This window comes from Rhinatrema bivittatum, chromosome 1, assembly GCF_901001135.1.
Source record: "Rhinatrema bivittatum chromosome 1, aRhiBiv1.1, whole genome shotgun sequence".
NCBI lineage: Eukaryota > Metazoa > Chordata > Amphibia > Gymnophiona > Rhinatrematidae > Rhinatrema > Rhinatrema bivittatum.
In genome coordinates, this window is record NC_042615.1 from 747,112,163 (window position 1) to 747,134,102 (window position 21,940).

The 21,940-nt window shown below is 42.0% G+C and overlaps 1 protein-coding gene across 1 annotated transcript in view; it reads left to right on the forward strand.

The window, feature by feature from the left end:
* The window catches only part of RICTOR (RPTOR independent companion of MTOR complex 2), a 663,554-nt gene that overhangs the window by 98,944 nt on the left and 542,670 nt on the right, over positions 1-21,940 (forward strand). The window contains 1 exon segment of the mRNA XM_029578377.1: positions 7,448-7,511. Within this exon segment, the coding sequence (XP_029434237.1) occupies positions 7,448-7,511 (64 nt within the window).

Consider the following 21,940-nt stretch of genomic DNA (forward strand, 5'->3'; position numbering starts at 1 on the left):
TGATTTTGTTCTATCCTTGAGCTGAGCATGGAGCACTGAAATACCTTGCAACCAAATTCATCAAGGATTCTATTGTCCTTGCCTGGAGGTGTGTTGGACTGAAGTCTGGATTTCTTAGACTTCTTCATAACAGAGTCCACCACCACCGAGGCATGCAGGAGCTGCACTAGAAGACTTCCACATACGAAACTTCAGGTCTGTTTTATGGGAGACTGGTATTCCTGAAAAAGGGGGACTCATGTCTTGTCCATAATGGTGTCTAAAATAGAATTTGACAGTAAGGCCGTTGGTTCTGCTGGTACATCAAATATCTTTAAAATACCCATAACTGGTATAATACTCAGATCTGGGGTCCAGAATCTTGTGTGTTTCAACTTTGAGTACTGTTCCCACTGTTGCTACAAATTTCGAGAAAGTCAAACCTTCAGAAGGTGAAGAGGGCTCTGGCAGCTCTTCAGGAAGATCAGATGGAATCTCTGTGGAACAACCCAGCAAAGTCAGTGGAGAGACTTGACATTCGTCCGGATCCAGTGAGAAAAATCGGAATAGGTCCCCCTCCTGGTTCCGGTAGACTGTCTATCTCAAAAGGAGAGGGAGGTTATTCTTGCAGCGTGGAGAGTTTCGCATTTGAGGGGCTGACAAGTTTTTATGGCCTGAAGTGGCCTTCAGTGTCTAGAGAAGAGAGAACATTCTCAATATAGGAGTCATTTTTTCCATGGCATGCGAAGCTGCTCCACTTTGGCCTGTAGGATGTTCAGCCTCCAGCTGAATTGTGCCCTGTATCTAAATGGTCATCTTGGAGAAGGGGGATCTCCTTTGGATTCTCTTTGGAGGGGCCACAGTTGCTAATAGAATCTAGATGCCTATGATGTTAGACATAGCTGGCCTGGGGCGTGAAGGGGGTGAATGCAACGCTTTTGTGAAATGGAAGAGATATCTGAATAGACTCTTCTCCCACATAGTGAGGAAGTGGGGGAGGCCCCCGAGTGAAGTTCCACAGGAGAGACTGCAATCTCCTCTTGTCTGGAGAAACCTGAGTCTTGCAGTTCCTCTGCTATGAAGATTATTTGTGGTTCAACAGGGATTTTACTAGGTGCCCCTGATGATGCCCTTGCATGATTCTCTTTAGGAGCCATCTGCTTGGTACCTCTAGTTGGGATAGATCTACTTGGTATGCTGTCATCCAGAGTCAATATTTGGTGTCAAATGCATCGAGTGCATCACTGGCAGGCTGTGCGAATTTTGCGTCTATTGCATCTCTGGCAGTCCATGCGACTTTTGAGTAGAGTGCATGGAGAGTGGTTGTTGTGTCGTAGCACAAGCGTGATGTGTCTAGCTTCATTCTGGATTGATGTGTCATGTCTTGAATGTGCAGTGTGCTTCGAAAGCGTTGAAGCCTCCGATGACTTCACAACGTGTTTCTCTTGTATTGTACCCTCTGGTGTCATTTTATTTATTTATTTATTTAACACTTTTCTATACCGACCTTCATGGTAGAGACCATATCAGATCGGTTTACATCAAATTGGGGAACTGAACCAAGTACAGTAATCAAAAACAATAGGTTGAACATGAAAAAACAAAGTTACATTTAACAGGGAAATTAAACTTGGAAGCATAGACTGCTGGAAGGAAGGAAAGGCTAGAGATAGCGGAGAAATTATTAGTATAAACAAGGCAGAGTCAGGGGGCTCTTAATCTGGACTTAGGGGTAATATGGAGATCCATTGCTCCTGAAGGAAGTTCTGTTGGCTATTGTGTGTCATGGGTATCTGAGAAGGCTTGGCGGAAAAGCCAGGTCTTAAGTTTTTTCTTAAATGTTGGTAGGCAGGGTTCCATTCTGAGGTCAGCTGGGATGTTGTTCCAGATAGTTGGGCCTGCTGTTGAAAAGGATCGGTCTTTAGTTGAGGTGAGACGTGTGGCTTTTGTAGGTGGGGTCTGTAGGGTTCCTTTATATATTTCTCTAGTCGGTCTGTTGGTGAGGTGGAGATTGAGGGGGAATTCGAGGTCCAGATGCAAGTGATTGTAGATGGCTTTGTGGATTAAAGTGAGTGATTTGTGGAGGATTCTGTACTTCACTGGGAGCCAGTGTAGGTTACGTAGGATGGGAGATATGTGTTCTCCCCGGTTGGTGTTAGTCAAGATTCTTGCCGCAGCGTTCTGTATCAACTGTAGTGGCTTGGTGGTAGAGCTGGGGAGTCCCAGGAGGAGTGCGCTGCAGTAGTCGATTTTAGCAAATATCAAGGCTTGCAGAACTGTACTGAAATCGTGGAAAAAAAGTAGGGGTTTGAGTCTTTTTAGGACTTGAAGCCTGTAGAAACAATCTTTGGTTGTGGTGTTGTGCCACCATGTATGGATGTCTATGCACTTTAGGCCAGTTTGTGCACCAATATTTTGTGCATACCTGTCTGCTGATTGATGCCCAATTTCGAGTGGAGCACACTGGATTTTTTCCCCATCTGGCTCTTTTTTACCCCTTGGGGCAAGGTATTCTCCATAGGCCCTATTGATGACTCTCTTCCCTCTTGGCTCAGATGTTGAGATTTTGGGCCTGGAGATGACTGCGAACAACCATCAGCCAGCAGCAGTGATGAAGCCTGGCTTCTTCCCTCAATTTGCAATTTTAGCTGCTCGTTGCCTCTTCAAACACGGAGACATTCGCCCACAGTCCCATCAGGATGCTTGATCGTGGTCAGACTCCAGTCACAAGTAGAAAAAGTAACAAAGGAGATCTGAAGAAACACATGGGAATATTCATGCATATCCATAGAGCAAAGCTCTGCAATCTAGGAGAGCTAGCTCTGCCCCGTGCCACCGGAGGATGTCGTGCAGAAAGCATGGCTAATTCAACCTGCTTATTGACAGAAAATGCCTCTTACAGATCATGAGAACACAGCCAGCATCACTGTTGAAAAGGGAATTTATAAAGCTCAAGAAAACCATCTTGAACTTTTTTTCTTTCAAGAATTTGTTGAAGATCCTTAAAATCTAGAATGAGAAGAAAGCCTATCTTAAATTTTTAGTAAGCAACAACTTCCTTACAGAGAACCGCGACTACTATTCAGGTGGACTTTCCAGTAACTGATCTTACGTTTAAAATTCACATTACGGCCATTGCTATTCTTCATTCTGTTCTGATCAAGATCTTTCAATTGGTGGTATTCTTTACTAACCAAGAGAATCATATTCCGTGAAAAAGATGCAGATGGTTTACACAGTTCAACTGATGGCTCAAGATACATTACTTTGAGCATTTGAGGTAAGTCTCATGGTTGCTGGTTCAGGCTTCCATGAGCATGTGCAGAAAAAGCTTACTGAAGGGCTAAATGGTAAATTTTCCCAATGGAGAAAGGTGAATAGTGGAATGACCCAGGAATCTGTTCTGGGACCACTGCTTTTTATTACAGTTATAAACAACCTGGAAATGGGAACACGTGAGGTAATCAAATTTGCCGATGACAAAATTATTCAAAGTTTTTAAATCACAAGAGGATTGTGAGACATTGCAAGCGGACCCCGCAAAATTGAGAGAATGGAAATGCAAATTGTAAATTAAATTTAATGTGGACAAGTCAAATGCTATATGTCCTACTTTAGCCCCAATTCCCAAGGCCCTTTGCCAATACCATGGTCTTAACCTAACCATTCTCTACCAGCCATGTATCATAGCTCGATAAATATATATATACCCTGGTTTGTTTCAACAGTTTCATGATCCTAGTTCTGTATTCCTCTGTTTTATGTAATTGCACTATTTGAGGCACTGTTATTGTTATTATGTAAACCGTTTTGATTTGTAATCCTGTTACAAGAAATTCGGTATATAAAACTGTTAAATAAATAAGAGCAAAATGATGCCCAAATTATAGCTACACAATGCAAGGTTGAAGAGATTAGGACACTTCAGCTTGGAGAAGGGATGGCTGAAGGGAGATATGATAGAGGTCTATAAAATGAATGGAGTGGAAACAGTAAATGTTAATCGATTGTTTTCAAAGAGTACCAAGACTTGGGGACACAATGAAGTTATTATTATTTATACAATGTAATAAACCATTATACAAAAAAATTAACAGTATAATAAACATTAAATGCATTCAATATTAAAATCAATAAAACAAAATTGCACAAGTCGCAAATATGTCATTAATAGATTAAATTAAAACAGAACTTACCAATCAAAAATGTTTTTAAAAAATCCCCACCTTATTTATTAAAAACTTTTCTATATCGTTAAGTTAAATAACCATCACAACGGTTTACAGAAGGGCACGATAAAGAGAAATATGGGTGGTATAGATTACAAATTAATCATGTGCCATCATAGTATGGTAACAATTTAAAATAATGAACTAAGTGTGTAAGTTAATCCTGATTGTTAGGAACAAATTAGGCGGTTTGATTTTAACATTAATATGCTTTTGTAGGTTACTTATAACTTCTAGCTTTGTGCATCCTTATCTATCAACTATTTTTCTCCTTCTCTTTATCTTTATAAAATGCTTGTTTAAAAAGCCAGGTTTTCAGATTTCATCATAGTAGTGTTTCACACATTCTTCAACTTTCTGCCTGAGGGGTGTCACATTTCCACTCTAATCAATTACCCTTTCAACATTTTTCCTTACAGCACATCTTCATAAAGGTGAGAAGGCATGCTGTTCTCTGGACTGTAAGAGGGCTGTCTCCTCTGGTGTGGACTAAAGCCCTTAGAAAATTCACCCAACCTTTTGTTTCTTTTGACTCTGCAACATTAGCATTTATTTATTTATTTTATTTTATTTTTTACTTTTATATACCGATATTCTTGTATAGAATACAAATCAAACCGGTTTACAGTGAACAAAAAACCTCGCATGTGAGCGTTACATAGAACACTAAACAAAGAATAAACTTTGAATAAATAACATTGAACAGATGGGAGACAATGATTGAAACCAAGGATGAACACGTTAATAAATAAGATACTAAGAACTTAGAGCTAGACTGATGAGCTATGTGACATTGCTCAAGAAGGTTAATAAATACATAGATAAAACTTAATTACAAAATACAATACTTGATGGATACAATAAGGCAAGCTAAGATGAATTGGTTTGGCTAATGTGACGGTATGAACTGGTTGTCATCATTCTAGAAACGCTGATCTAAATAGCCACGTTTTGAGGTTTTTTTTTTTTTTTTTTTTAAGGACATCGGGCAAGGGTCTTGTCGGAGATCTGGTGGGAGAGCGTTCCATTGTGGAGGACCTGCAGTGGATAGGGCCCTATTCCTTAGGGATGTTTTTGCTGGGGGGGCATATAGAGTGCCTTGGTAGGCTCTTCTAATCAGCCTGACCGAGGTGTGAGGACGAAGCTGGATGGTGAGATCAATTGGGGAGAGATTGTGTATGGTTTTGTGCAAAATGGTAAGGACTTTGTAAAGGATTCTGAATTTGATAGGGAGCCAATGGAGGTTGTATAGGATAGGCGTGATGTGATCGCTCTTTTTTGTGTTCATCAGAATCCTAGCAGCAGAATTCTGTAACATCTGAAGGGGCTTGATGGTGTTTGCAGGGAGGCTGAGGTGCAGAGAGTTACAGTAGTCTATTTTTGAGAGAATGATTGATTGCAGTACCAAGCGGATGTCATACAAATGAAGAAGGGGTCTCAGCTTTTTTAGGACTTGCAGTTTGAAAAAACATTCCTTGGTGGTGTTTACAAATCTTTTGAGGTTAAGCTAGTTGTCCAGGAGCACACCCAGATCTCTTACATAAGACGAGTTTTTGTAGTTGTCGGGAAGAGCGGAAGGTGAGTTAAGGAGAAGGTGGCTGTCCTCCTGAGAGTCGATGAGGATTTCAGTCTTGTCAGTGTTGAGGACTAGATTGAGACTAGAGAGGAGCGTGATGATTTCTTGGAGGCAGCTATTCCAGAAGCTTAGAGTTTTATGTAGCGATTCAGTGATAGGAATGAGAATTTGCACATCATCCGCATAGAGATAATGTTTGATCTTTAGTTTGGTAAGAAGGTGGCAGAGAGGTAGAAGGTATATGTGGAATAGGGTTGGTGAAAGGGAAGATCCTTAGGGGATTCCCAGATTGGAGCTAACCGGATGCGATTCTTTATTGTTTATTTTTACCTTGAAAGATCTGTTGCAGAGAGAGGATTTAAACCAGCTGAGAGCGGTACCTGTGATGCCTATGTCTACGAGCCGGTCTAAGAGAATTGTGTGGTTGACCGTGTCGAAGGCCGCAGACAGATCAAGCAGAACAAGTAGGTTAGGTTGTCTTTTGTCCATGCTCAGGATGATGGAGTCAGTGAGAGATTAGAAGGGATTCAGTGTTTAGTGATTTGCGAAATCCATATTGCGAAGGAGATAGAATCTTGTGTTCCTCCAAGTATTCTGAGAGTTGTTTATTTACTATTTTTCCAAAAGCTTGGCCATGATGGGTAAGTTGGCATGGAAGTGTATTGAGAAAGCACACTATTTCTAATTGGACAGCAGATTGGATTTCCTTCTATTGTGCCCAGGTATTTTTTTTTTAACCTTAGAGGGGTGTAGCAGCTTTGGTTGCCCATCTAAAATTGAAATCCTTTGAAAAGGGTTACAAGGCTTTGACATGGTGTTCAGTCCACCTTTTCACTTCCTGTCACTATGTAGACATATCTTCCCAACGGGATAGTAAGATTTGTACAATCTGTCTCTTTCAGCCTCTTTGAGGAGCAGAATCCAACTCCATCCATCGGCTCATTTTAAAGTGTGGATTGTCTTTTGTGTTGTGTGTTTAAAGGATAAAAATAGAAAAAAATGATTTTTACCCAAAAATATTTCCCTTCCAGTGGCAGTTCTTTATTGCTGTACCTTTTTTTGTTGAAGGCAACTCAAAACTAGGGAGCCCCATGTATGTGTCTTGCTAAACTAATCTTCACAAAAAGCAAAGTTGATCACCTGTAGCTAGATATATTTTAAAATAACAGTTCACCTTCATTCAGCCTTGCCTTCTTCCCTTGGAGTTGCTCTCCCATCATCACTCCCAGCCCCCCCCCCCCCCCCCTCCCCAGTCATATCTGTGCATGGGCAATGAAAGGCCTTCAGGCTTTTCCAGATAGCTTTGAAACAATCTGATTAGTGGTAAACATGGTCTGTGTGTGACTGAACTGTTATTTTAGGAGAACACCCGTTACAGGTAAGCAGTTTTACTATGCGATTATGCGCGCACACACACACAAACATATGTCTTGCACATACAGTAGATTCTAGATTATTTGCATATTGCCTGTGTTTTTTATGCTGAAAAACTTAGCAAAAATATTTACAGCTTGTCTTTCCACTGTCCTGTTTCTAATGTTTGTTTTATGAGAATTGAATACTTGGATCTCACTACTAGTAAAAATGAACTTAACAGATACATTGGAGCACCTCATGTATAATGGCTTAATTATCTGATCTAATTTTTATATTTTGAGTTTAGGTGCATTGACATACAGCAGAGTAATGAAGTAGAGAGGACACAAGCTCTCCGATTAGTCAGAAAGGTATGATGAGAATATTTAAAGTGCAAGTATTCTGATGTAAAGATGTAATGATTTTCATATTAATTTGCTTCATGCTATCTTAACATGGTGACATTTGATCATTTTTGCTACTACTCATCTCTTTCTGATAAATTTGACTTATAATTTTTTAACTATTAATCTGCTTTTCCTAATCTTATCAATTTATATTTTATTTTTTATTTTTATGTTTATATTGTCATTTTTGCAATTTTATATTTTATGTTTTGATTGTGATGACTCTTGAGTGACTAAATAAAATCGCTGTGAAACTGAAGGATGTAATAAATCTTATTGATAGACTAAAGAATAACAAATCACTAGGACCAGGTGGTATTCACCTCAGAATTCTAAAAGAAATAAAACTAAAGCATGAAATTGCAGACCTGTTCTGTTCACTGTTTTTTGTATAGTTCAGCTTCTGCACTCTCTTGGGGTGGTGTCTGCCACAAGTGGGCCAAAAGGACCCAAGAATACTTGAGTACTCTCCTAGGGAAAGACCCGAAACTGCCGGATACCTTTCGGCAAGAAATCCTTCCAAAACTCTGTGCCTGGATTGTGATACATCACTAATACATTGTTCTGTATGTGCATAAATGCATCAAAAAGCTGAATCTGTTAATGGAGCCACCAGACCTGGAGCGGGCCAATGTTCATAAGGCAGTGGAGGATGCAGAATGTTGTGAGACGTATCTAATCCACCTAAGCTGAGGCGTTTGGTATGAGGCCAGGAATTCGTTGGCAGCTATTGTGGTGCAAAAATTGGTTTGACTGTGGATTTGTGGCGTGCGTGAAAATCTACATGACTGTCATACAGATGTTCCCTGCATTGGACACAACTTGTTTGGAGACAAAGTTAAGGAAACAGTGGCTCAACTTAAGGAGCATCTAGCCATGATTTGGTTGTCAGCCAGAGAAGACAGCCTCCTCTGCCCAGATGTCAGTATTACTCTTACAGACTACTGTTTTTTTCAGTCACCCCTTCCTCTCTTTTCAACATTGTCAGGCCCTTCCTTCTTTATAGTAGCACAACAACTTCTTTTAAGTGGGCATCAGAGGAACAGGTGTCAAGTGAAAATTCTGCAGCAGATGCAATAGACACAGAGGCCCAGTATTTGGTGGATTTTGAGTCCGATTCCCTGCCTCTGCCAGTGGAGGGTAGAAGATTACCAAGGACTGATGAGTCCTAAAAATTGTAGAATGTGACTATTGCTTGTGTTTCTTTTGCCTCTTTATGACCCATTGCTTTTTAGCCTTCAATTCAGACCTGTCTCAAGTCTGTCCAACTTCAACTAAAGAAAGTGATAGAGTAGATGCCCTCTTAGGAGTGTGATCAGGGATTCTACGCCTGGTATGTCCTCATTCTCAAAAAACATGGGAGGGTTCTAGGTTTATGAACAAACTTCAGGTTCAAGAGAACTCAAGATAAACTCCCTTCACACTATCCTCCCTTTCTTTCAGCTGGGCGATTGGATGAGTGCACATCCCCGTTCATCCATCTTACAGGAAGCTCGTCAGATTTTTAGTAAATAATATATGTTGCTAGTACAAGGTACTCCCCTTTGAGTGTGTTCACGAAGTGCTTGTTTCTTGAGGTAGTGTATTTTTGGTGGGGGACGGTGTCTGCAATTTGCCTACTTAGACGATTGGCAAGGGAAGGGTCCAACACTATCATGGGTTTTGGAGTCCCTCGAAATCCATTTGCTCCTCCAGACCCTGGGACTTCTGCTCAACTTTGATAATTTGAGCCTAATCCTAGTTCAGAGGATTCAGCTCATAGAAGCATAGAGTACTCTGTACAGGAGCAAGCATTCCTCCTAAATGAAAGGGCTGCAGAGTTAAATGGCCTTGTGAAAACTCTCCTGCAATAGGAACAGTCTTGGTCCTTCTTGGTCACATGACTGCTACAATGCATGTTGTCCCCATAATCCAGCTGAACATGAAATGCTTTTAGTGTGAGGCCTTTGAGAATGGTGGGACCTGTTAAGGCAATCATTGCCCCACCCCCATATCTGTGATGGTCAAGATGAGTGTCTCTGCAGTGGAAATTAACTGTCAGACCTGTGTGGGCCTCCCTGTGCAGACCTCACTTTATCAGGAGATTGAGTCCACTGACACCTCCACCAAGAGGTGGGAGGGCTAATGTGGGTAATGGCTCAAACACAGGGAGCATGATCCTTAGTGGAGAGTTGCCTTCAGATCAACCTAACTGGAATTGCATGCCAATCACTATGCACTGAAAGTTTTCTCTCATCTGCTGTCAGGAAAGGCAATCTTTTTTTTTTTTTTTTTAGTTGACAAGTTTTTATTAAAGTTTTATAACAATAATACAAATTACATATACATAAAGTACAAGTCTATACATATGAACATCCAGAGCATATAATACAAATTCCGCGACTTGAACATGAACTCACAAATGGTCATTTATTGAAAGAGAAGAAAAAAAAAAAGGAAAAAAGATTAAATAAAGGTAGCTGAGAGAATTAAAAAGAAGTAAATAAAAAAGAAACAATAGAAGCAAGTGAGAAAAGAGAGTGAAAAGTACCTCTTGTAAAAGATTATCATGCCAGAGGGTAAGACACATACACTGTAAAAATAAATTATTACATTGCATTAATATAGGCGTCTAATGGTTTCCATACTTGAGACCATTTGCCTAAGCGGCCACACTTAACAGCCATAGCCTTCTCATATTGGGTATATAAGCATACTGTATTCCACCATAAGTGTTCAGATAGCATCTCACTTCGTTTCCAGTTGGACATAATATTATGCTGGGCAATAGTCAAAAGAAAGTCTAGTAGTTTACGATGTGGCAAGGAGAGAGAAAGAGACTGATATGCCCCTTTAAGAACGGTTAGTAAATACGATAAAGGGAGAGTAAAATTCATAATGTCTGAAATCTTATCCCAAACGTGTCCCCAAAATGTGAATACAAAGGGGCAATCATATAACATATGTGTTAATGAGGCATTCGGAGCCGAACAAGACCAGCATGCATGAGTCTCTAGTAAACCGGCTCTATATAGTTTCCATGGAGTCCAGACTGCTTTATGAAGAATAAAAAAGGATGTTTGGGTCAAACTGGACGAAAGTGAGATACGTGAGGAAATGTTCCAGATATAATGCCACATAGATGGTGTTATTTGAATACCTAAATCCGATGACCATGCGGAATGCATCATTGTCAAGCTATGCCGTGACGAAAGCTTCTTAATCAGTTTATATAGGCGTGACGCTAAATGACCTTTGTCACCCTGTGTCTGATAAAATTCCCATAAATAAGAAGATTGGTCATAATTGGCCGTATGTGAAATATGAGGCTGTAAAGCAGCTCTCAATTGTTGCCAGGCATAATATTGAGTTTCGGGTAGCCCAAAGCGCTCTGTCAGTTGAGAAAATGGTAACATCTTACCAGTCTGCAAAATTGAGGAAACCAACCATATATTACACCAAAGCTATATGGGCCAAAAAGGCGTAGTGTTTCCAATCTTAAGGGAGGAGTTATGTCATAAGGGTGCCAACGCAGAGGCTCGCCATTCTAAAGAGCGTTCTGGCCTTCTTGAGTCTATTTCAGAAAAAGCTCTATGCAGAGATCTCAAAATGTGGTTAGTATTCATACGAGTTGAAGGAGAGATACCAGGAAAACAGTACAAGGGGAAAGGAGCTAAAGCATCCTGTTCGATACGAAGCCATCGAGGAGGAACTATATCCAGATGTTCGAAATCAAAATAATAATATCCTTGCTGCAAGATAAATGCTAAATGATATGAATAAAAATCTGGGAAATTCACTCCACCATTGCTCCGAACATTCTTTAATTTGGAAAGGGCAATACGCGGGGCTTTATTGTGCCATAGAAAACGGACTAGTAATCTATCTACCTGCTTGTAAAAATCAGAGGAAAAAAATACAGGTATCATGTTCAAGATATATGTAATTTTTGGCGCTAATACCATCTTAATAGTATCCAGTCTACCCCACCACGTAAGATGAAGGGGAGACCACTGTAAGGTGATATCCTTTAAAGAGCATATGATTGTAGATTCACTATGAGTTATAGTATCTAAAGGATCCATAAAAAAATATACTCCCAAATACTTTAATTTGGAGGATTTGGTCTGAACAGGGAGATTGGTGAGATCCAATATGGAAGCCGAGTGATTAAGTGGCAATAGTTCGGTTTTACTCCAATTGATTTTATAGCCAGATAAAGAGGAGTATGTGGATATTAGCTCAAACAAGGGTGGTAGTGATTTCCCAGGTTCTTGCAAAAATAAGAGAACATCATCAGCATAAGCTGAAAGCTTATATACCTCAGAACCCACTGAGATACCTTGAATAGCATTAGACTGTCTAATAGCTGATAACAGAGGTTCCAAAGCCAGGTTAAATAGTAGCGGAGAAAGCGGGCAGCCTTGGCGCGTGCCTCTATATAAAGAGAAGGAGGGAGAAATTTGTTGGTTGATATAGAGATATGCCGTTGGAGAGGCATATATATATTTGATCCACTCTAGGAACACAGGACCTACTCCATACCATTGTAGTGTGGTCAATAGGAAGGGCCACTCGACTCGATCAAACGCTTTTTCAGCATCTAATGAGACGGCCACTGATGGAATAGAGGATGAGAAAGCCGATTGTTGTACATGAAGAAAGAGTCTGGTATTATTTGCTATAAGACGGTTCTTGATGAAGCCAGATTGATCTGGGTCGATCAAGAAACCCAATACTCGAGACAGTCGAGTAGCTAAGATTTTGCTAAAAATTTTGTAGTCAGTGTTCAGTAAAGAAATGGGTCTATAATTAGCTGTATTGGTTTCATCACGACCTGGCTTTGGAAGCACTACCATACAAGCCTGTGTAAAAGAAACAGGAGAAGAGCCAGGAAGGAGAAACATAGAGAAGTACTTATGAATATGAAGAATGAGGGATTTCTGAAATGAGCGATAAAAGTCAGATGTAAAACCATCAGGACCAGGTGCTTTTTTCTGAGCGAGGGAGTTAATTGCCGCTCCAATTTCTGTGGTGGTAAGAGGCAGATCTAATGCGTCCTTTTGTTCTGTAGATAAAGTCGGATGTTGAATTGTAGAGAGAAAAACTTGAACCATCGCTGATGTTGACGAAATCTCTGATCGGTACAAGGAAAGGCAATCTTGATCCAAACGGATAATCAAGTGGTTATAATAAAATGGTTATACTCAAGCTCATTTGTCCTCTGCCAGAGGCCTGTCCCGATATAGTCATGGGCCCTCCTTTAGAGCTCACCTGCAAGCGACTTACCTTTTAGGAACCCTAAACACACTAGTGGATGGCCTCAGCTGAGTTTTGCTACTCATTGGATCAGTGAGTGGTGCACAGTTTATTTGATCTCTAGGGACAGCCAACAATTAACCTTTCCTTAAAATCCTTCTAGACCCATTCAGACAAGTGGGTTATATTCTACCATCCAGCTGATGGAGACAGAGGGACATCATCAGTGGATAAATGGAGGTGCAGCCTAGGCTGTTACCAGTAGTTTTTGTCTCCATCAAATGGTGGACATGTATTGATTGGTGCAGCAAGATTCCAGGGTCCTTGGACCCATGCCTTTGCTTGATTGAGCAGAGGCTGGATTGCTTGTGGAACAGCCCTTCTTTGGGCTGATTCCACTTGTTGAGCATCTTTACCTCTCAGGGACTTAGTTTTTCCCTGGTTGAGCAGGTCTCTGGGCTTCCTTGGTGGTAGAGGGTTGATCACCGACATCTGGCAGTTCCCCTTCCCTGTGTTCTCTCTCTCTCTCCCACCAGGCCTGGTGCTAACGGCCCAGTACATAATTATAAATTCTGAAGAAAATATACCATGAGGGGAGGTAACCACATTGCAGGGCACATTCAGGTACCATCCCCCCCCCCCCCACAATATGCTGGTACAGGGCCTCCTTCCACGGATTCAGTCTCAGACCTCGGGCCCTTGCGCACCTTTGTTCCCGTGGGGCAAGAGAAGTAGGCAGCTGCGTGGGCAGCATTGTGGTGGCAGATGTCAGCATCTAATTTCCTTGTTCCATCTTCAACCCCACCCTCTAAGACTTGTGCTTCAAGGGGACAGACTTCTGTTCCTCTCCCTTGAGAGGGGGTATGGTACCTGAATGTTCCCCTGCAATATGGTTACCTCCCCCCATGGTATATTTTCTTCAGAGTTTATAATTATGCACTGGGCCTTCAGCACCAGGCCTGGTGGGAGTGAATTACCACTGGTTTCAGGGCTTGGCATGGATTTCATCCCTGCTGACTGTCATGGCTCTACTCCAAAGTAGCCATGAGTGGCTCCAGGTAACTTGGATTTCCCAGCTACCCCAACCGCCTCTGAATTCTTTAGGGGATTATGAGTGCTCTTCTCAGGATGAGGGCTCCTTTGTCATTACTCTTCCATAAGGAAGAGCTGCCTACTCTCATTACTCTAGTTTCCTTTATCAAGGTGGACTCTAAGGTAGAGGAATCTATGGTGGGAGATCCAATTTTAGAGGTTATTTGCAGACCTGCAAAGGGCTTTATGCTGCACGAAGCTTTAAAATGCTTGGTGAAATGGCAGTCCTCTCAGAGAAGGTGGGAAGTAAGGGTATGAACAAATTGTATCTCCAGCCTGCAGAAGACAAGAGCAGCCTTCTTAAGAGTTTTTCCAGTGGACATTATGGTGTCAGCCGTATCATGCAAGACTATTATACCAGTAGAAGGTGGTATGACTCAGGGACCCACAGGATAAGAAGATTGAAACCCTCCTAAAATAGGTGGTCTTGCCAGTGGCGCTGGCCATACAATCCTGTATTTGTGGAGGATATGTTGCTTGGGCTGTAGTCCACTGGATTCAGCAGCTTTCTGAAAGACTGGAGTCAAAATGTTTGGAACTGGGCGTTGCCTTTTTGGCAGATGCTCTATTTGACAACCTCTGTTTCCTCTCATTTTGTGGTTGTGGCTCAAAAACTACTGTGGTTGCATAACTGGGCATCTGACACCACATTCATAACCCACCTCAATAAACTGCCCTTTAAGGGCAAGTTATTGTTTGGTGAGGTGCTAGAAAAGCTGGTCAAGGACTTTAGAGAATCCAAGCCCCAGAAGCTTCCTGAAGACAAACCTTGTTTGGGGCCTCAGGTCACAGAAGCTATAGTAGTTTCTGGGAATCCCGAAGATTCAGGCCATAGAAGCAATCACCCTCTTGGGTGTCATTTTCATGGCATGAATCACTCCTTTTGTGGGGCCAAGAAGTCAAGGATTGACACCTCTGGGACATCGGGAGGTGTTTGATTATCCCAGTGAGATTCAGTGGGTCCCTTGTGAAGTAGTTCTGGTAGACAGTCACCTTCAGCAATTTTTCCAGGAGTAGACTCACTTCACGTAGGACCAGTGAATCCTAAATGTTGTGCAATGGTATATTCCCTGAAACTTGCGATGCCTTTGATTTCCCCTTTCATGTCTACCACCAGGAGAGGAGCAGTACGAGCTACCTGGGAAAAACGTCAAAGATTAGAAGCCATGATTCTGGTCCCAGCTGAGGTCCAGGGAAAATATTTAAATATTTGAATTATCTTGTGGTCCCAAAGTGTGTGTGGGGGGGGGGGGGTCTTTTGCCCAATCTTAGACCTGAAAGCAACAAGTATCTCTGAGTTCCCTTTTCAGAATAGTGACTTTTGTGTAATTATAGTGGCAGTAAGGATAGGGGAGTTCTTTTCATCCCTGAACCTGGCAGAAGCCTTTTTCCATTTGGAAAGATCACCAGAGATTTCTCAGATTTTGTGTCTTGGGATAACTTTTCCAATTCAAGGTTCTGCCGTTTAGACTCTCTATAACCCCAAGGACCTTCACCATGGTGGTAGTTATGGCCATCCTCGGGGAAAGCATCATGGTGCATCCCAGCTTACATGATCAGCTCATTATGGCCAAATCATTTCAAGACAACCAGATCTTGGAAGCCCCTCCCAGTCCTTAGAGTTCTTGGGAGCCCAGTTTGATTTGAAAATAGGACATATCTTCCTAACCTGCCAAAGGGTCAACAAAATTGTGGTGCAAGTGCAAGCATTTTAATCAAGTGTTGGACTATCTCCAACTTTTGGAGCTTATGGTGGCCACCTTGATCTTATTCCATGGGCTAAGGCGCAAGTTTCCTACTGCAATTTTCCTTGCTTTCACATTGATCCCCCAAGCCTCAGAACTATGAAATTTGTTTGCTCATGCCACTTCCGGTAAGGGACAACCCACCAGTTGCAAATTTTCTCTCTCTCTCTTTTCTGTTTTCTTTGGGGGTTTTCTCCTAAAACAGGCAGGAATCATTCAGCACAGGTCCCTATGGTCTCTTATCCCTTGTTAGTGTCCCTAGGTAAAGCTTTTTTTGTATTTTTGTTTTTTGTAAGTTTCCATTCCATTGTTGCATTTAATTTAGATGCTCTGACCACCTACAGTCATAGAATTTGATTTTGCATCTTTAGCTTCAAGAGATGTACTCTATGTGACAGGAAATTATAGCATGGATCCCCATAATAGATGTTACTTGTTCCTTGGGGTATCACATGATGTCCCTAGTTGTGCATCTTTGTAATCCCTAGGGGGCATGGGTCCCTGCTGGAACTCATGGAGAGGTACTTTGGGCACAGTGAGTTTGGCTTATTGGCATCACAGTTGAAGGCATCATCATCAGCACTGAGGGACGTGGATGCTGGTAATGCATCGACATTAGGAGGGCATCAAACCTCCTTGACATTAATTAAACAACAAGAAGGACTTCAGGGACAGACCACTGTCTGACTTGTCCTTTCTGAAGAAGACCAAGAGTTTGGTTTCTTCGACTCTGGCATTGAGGAGTTCCGATGCCAGATATCAAATGAAGACAAACAAGCTTCAGCATCAGTCTTCAGCAGTGTACAGTGCCAGGAGCAGGGACATTCTGACTGCAGTCATGAAGTCCCTATCGATGCCCTACAAAAAAGAGAGCACATTCTCTATGCAGCATTCTCCAAGGATCTAGATGTCAGCTATCAATTTAGCTCTGGCTTCCCAGGAAGACTTTGTCTCTCTTTCTGCCTCTCAACCAGTATTGGCATTGGCAGTCTTTGAGGAGGAGCTGAATAGGAAAATCCAGCAGGCCTTAGACAAGGCCTTGCAGAGCATCAGTGTCCCTACATTGAGTGCATCGATATTGATGCAGACCAATGGTGGCTGCACAGATAGTGATCTACAGTCCACTGGGGGAGGAAGTTTCACTGATGTGCAGGATTTGCTTGGGTTTCAGATTCCAAAAGACAAGCAATCCACTCTCTCAGACTTTGTCTGCAGAAAGGGCAGCATCTGCGGTTTTTCCCCAGGTGTTATCTGGATCAGATTCAGTATGCCTAGAGGTACAGCTACAGATATATCTATTCTTCTGCTACAGAGTAATCTTCATATCTTTTCTCTGACACCTCTGCTCCTCCAGAAGGAAGTCCCTGTTCAAGAACCTCTCCTTTGTTGGTTTTATACAGTAATTCCAGTCCACGAGATCCTCCAGGAGATACAGATAAGAATGTAAGAGAAATCCTTTTTTGTGGCTCCCTTGAATAAAAAAAAAGTGGACACAATTTATCTAATCCAGAAGGCTCCCAGATTAAAAAAAAAAAAAAAGGCAGCTAGCATAGCAATCTGTGGTGGTTAAATGGTTAAATCCTTTCTCAAGGGTTCTAGAACTATGGATACTCTAGGGAGAGAGGTTTTCCGGGGAGTGTTGCTTAATGCCTATATTACTTCTTACAAGCTCTTCATGAACCAGTACATGCTGGGTCAGCTGCAGCAGATGCAGGAGGTAGCTGAGCAACTTCCTCAGAATCAGCGACCTTCAGTCAGTGGTGGATAAGGGAATGGAGTGTGGAAAACATGTAGTCAGATCTATCTTTGATATTTTTTGAAATGGCATAGAGTCTTTGCTGTGGGAATTGGTGCCTGCAGGCTTACCTGGTTTTGGGCCTCATAACTCCAACCTGAGGTCAGGGAAAGACTTGTGGATTTGCCATGCTTTGGAGAGAATCTCTTTGGAGATGAGGTCAAAGACGTGGTGGGCAGATGAGAGAACATTGCAATGCTTCAGCAGTTCTCCATAGCCATTCCAGACTCACTGCCCTCTGCCAGGAGGTATCAGGCTGAGATGACAATTTTTCTAGCCAAGGAAGCATTATCTCCCACATATTTGATCCTTTCACAACAGGCACCTCGTCCTCTTCTGGGGCTTCAAGGGCCCATTGACACTGCCAACAGCACAGTTAAAATTAGTAACAAGGTTTTGGCTGGATTGCTGAGAGCATAGCCCAGATCCTAGTAACCTTGCCCAGAGGACCTTCCAGTCGGAGGCAGGCTAAGGTTTTATGTAAACTGTTGGCCCAGTGTAACTTCAAACTTATAGATTCTCAGCATAATATGAGGAAGGGAACAGGTTACATCTGTTGGCAGTTCCATCAAAACAGCTTCTAGTCCCTGTGAAGGAAAATCTCCATGTCAGGACGTGTTTCAGAAGGAGCACTTCTCCCTCTTGGAGACTAATGCAGTTGAACCTGTACCACCAAATCAGAGGATGGGGATTCTACTCCAAGTACTTCCTAATTCCAAGGAAAATAGGGGGACTCTGTCCCTTCCTAGACCTAAGGGCCTTGAACAAGTATCTAAAGAGAGAAAAGTTCTAGATGGTTTCCCTGGGCATCTTAATTCCCTTTTTGCTAAACAGAGACTGGCTATGATCTCTTGATCTGTAGGATGCTTACAGTCACAAAGTTATTTTCTAGTCATAGAAGAAATCTTAGATCTGTGGTAGAGGATCTTCACCTTCAGTACCACATGCTGTGTTTTGGCCTAGCATCAGCCCCACGTTTCTTTACCATATGTCTTGCCGTAGTGGCAATGCATTTATGCAAACTAGGGCTGCATGTGTTCCCCTACCTGCAAGATTGGCTTGTCAAGAGCACATACTGGGCGAGTGCCAACAAATCAGTGTGCAAAACTATCGGGGGAGTTACTAGGGTTTGTCGTCAAATTACCCAAGTCCTGCTTGAACCCATCTTCTCAATTAGAATTATAGGACAGGAGCACTGCTAGACATGACTCAGGCAAGATTATTCCTTTCACATCAGAGGGCTGTTACATTCATATCTGCAATGGAAAGAGTCCAAGTGAGTCAGCAGGCATGGGTACGTGACATGTTGAAGTTGTTGGTCTTCATGGCATTTCTCCATGAGTGAAGAGCCCGATAGACCTTCAGATCATAGTGGCTTAGGCCACCCAAGGATCTCCGAGATTGCATCCGCATCATGCAACTCTCAGGGATTCCCTGTCCTGATGCTAGAACAATTCCAGTCTGACTAGAGGCATAACTTTCCAAATGTTTGCAGACCGAATTGTCCTGATTATGGATGAATCCAGCCTGGGGTCTGACGCCTATATAGAGGGGTGCCACATTCAGGTCTTGTGGTCAGTTGAGGAAAAGTTTCATTGCATACATTTCCTAGAGCTTGTATGCTCTAAAGGCTTTCAGAGATCGGTTGGCCAGCAAAAGTGATCTTGTTCCTGGAACCCCTTGAATGGGCCTGGGGGGTGGCGGGGAGGAGAGAAGTGTATCAAATTGGATATTCCATGAATATCTGATCTGAAAATGCATCTGTGTGCATCTTCCCAGAACAGGAAGGTCCCACTCCTCTCTTCCTGGAAAGGGACATAAGGAAACTATCTTCAGAAGCCTCTGCCCTCTATTGGAGCGAGGACCTGCTGTAAGCTTATCCTCCATTTCTACTTGTCATGAAGTCTTTGTTGAAACTCAGAGAAGACAGGATGACCATGATTCTCATAGTCCTCTTTTGGTCGACGGATTTAGTACTCCTATGGGAGATGTCTGTCGGGGTTCCAGTCAGGCTGGGGAATTCCCCAGCTCTCATCACTCAAGATCATGGTCTGTTGTGCAGTCCCAATATCAGGTTCCTGGCTTTCTCATCCTGGATATTGAGAAGGTAACTATGTAACCCTGGATCTTTCAGAAGATGTATCTCATGTACTGTTAACTTCATGGAAGGAGTTCATGAAGTTCTATGGACTGAAATGGAGGAGGGTTATCTTGTGGTATCAGTAAAAGGCCTTAGACCTTTTCTCCTACTCCACACAAAAACTGTTTGATCACCTTCTATGCTTGTCATAATCAAGTCTCACTACCAACTCAGTAAGGGTTCACCACAGTGCATTTGATAACCTGCCTTGTAGAAGGTAGACCCATCTCTATACAATCTTTGATTGTCTGATACAGGACCTGTTTTATTTGAAGCCTCAGTTGTGTCTAGAGCAGGGGTGGGCAATTAATTTTCCCATGGGGCCGCATGAGAAATTGGGATGGTTTTAGAGGGCCGGACTAATATAATTAACTCAGTTCTACCCAATACTGTATATAGTATATATACTATCCCTTCATAAACAAACAGTAATACAAAGATTCAAAGAAAATATGGAGGACCTAATTACATCATTATTTAATGATGAGATGATGAACTTTAATGAACTTGTGATTGTTCACTTTAGAAAATTGTCAACTTTCACAGTGTTTAAAAAACTAACATCACATCTTGATCTAAAATAGCAAGTTTTTCAAAGACCGGCATCCCTTTAACTTAATAAAGAACCTTAAATGAAATATTACAATAACATGAAAATGTTCAATGAGAGAAATCTAGCCTGTTTTGGGCCTGAACAAGTGCATTGAAGTTAGGTTGAATATCTGAGGTGGATATGCGAAGAACAGCGCATAAGTGATCATCACTGAAAGAGGATCTGTATCTGGATTTGTTGAACTTCATCACTGAGAATGTTTGTTCACATACGTAGGTAGATCCAAAGAGAACTAACATCCTCTGAGCATGCCTCCTTATGTGTGGAAAGTTTTCCTCTTTGAGAGAAGAATAAAACTCCAGCAGTGATACTGATTTAAAACACTCTGCCAGTAGATTGTCAGACTGCAGATCAATGAGTTAAAACTGGACATCACTGGGTGCATTATCCACACAGCATGTAAAGGGAGAAGAAATCATGTGCATTTCACTCTCAACTGCTTTGAAGTCTTCAAATCTTCTGGAAAATTCATCATGTAGTGCCGCAAACATGGATGAATACTTGTCGAGGTGATCAGCTGATGGTGTGACTTCTTTCAGTGTTGACATGTGAGTGAGAATTTTGCCCTTCAATTGGCTAGAAAGAAACTTCAACTTTCTCATGAAAGCTGTCACCAAGCTGAACATTTCATGTGCAAAGAGGCCTTTGCCTTGCAGCTTGGTGTTTAGTTCATTCATTAGTGTAGTCACATCAACAACAAAGGCCAGATCTGCCATCCAGTGCATATGTGAGAACTCTGGGATGTGTTTGCCTTTCTTCTCACAAAACTCCTGAATCTGAGTTCTCAGGTACCATACTCTTTTAAGCACCTTTCCAAGGCTGAGCCATCTCACAGCTGTCTGGTAGCCTATGTCACTATGTTCACTTTCATGCTCCTCCAACAGTGCAACAAATTGTCTGTGATTCAGTGCTCTTGCCCTGATGAAATTAACTATCTTAGTTACAACATCAACAACATGGCTGATTTTTAGCACCGACTTGCACAGCACTTCCTGATGCATAATGCAATGCAAAAATATCAATTTCTGTTCTGGGTTTATTTCATTCACTTTATCTTGCATCCGCTTCAAAAGTCCGACATTTTTCCCTGTCAGATTTGGACAGCCATCGGTTGTAACACTTACTAATTTGTTCCATTTTAGTCCCAGTTTGTCCATGGATGCATTTACTTCGGTGAACAAATCACTCCCTGTTGTGGTACCTTTCATTGATCGCATAGCTGCCAGCTCTTCAGTCATCTCAAAGTTTTTTGTTATTCCACGTACAAAGATAAGTAACTGGGCTGTATCACGGACATCACAGCTCTCGTCCAGAGCCAGGGAAAAAAAAAAAAATTATCCACTTTGTTTTGCAGCTGAAGCTCCAAATTCCCTGCGTTGTCTTCGACCCGTCTTGTTACGGTTCGCCTGGAGAGGGGCACATTTGCAAATGCTTCTTTTTTCTCAGGACAAATTAGCGCTGCAGAGTCCACCAAACATTCTTTGACAAACTCCCCATCAGAGAATAGCTGTTTCTTGCAATTTTGTGGGATATTACAAAGCTTGTCCTGACGGCTGCATCCCGGGATGAGTGGAGCTTTGTAAAAAATCCTTGCTGCCTTTGCAGATTTGCTAGCAAATCTTCAGATGCCCGTGCCCGCTCTACCTCCGTCAAGTTCTTGTATTTCTCTGCGTGTTTAGTCTCGTGATGGCGATTCAAATTGTAATCTTTAAACACAGCTATCTGCTCTCCACAAACTAAGCACACAGCTTTACCTTTGGCTTCAGTAAA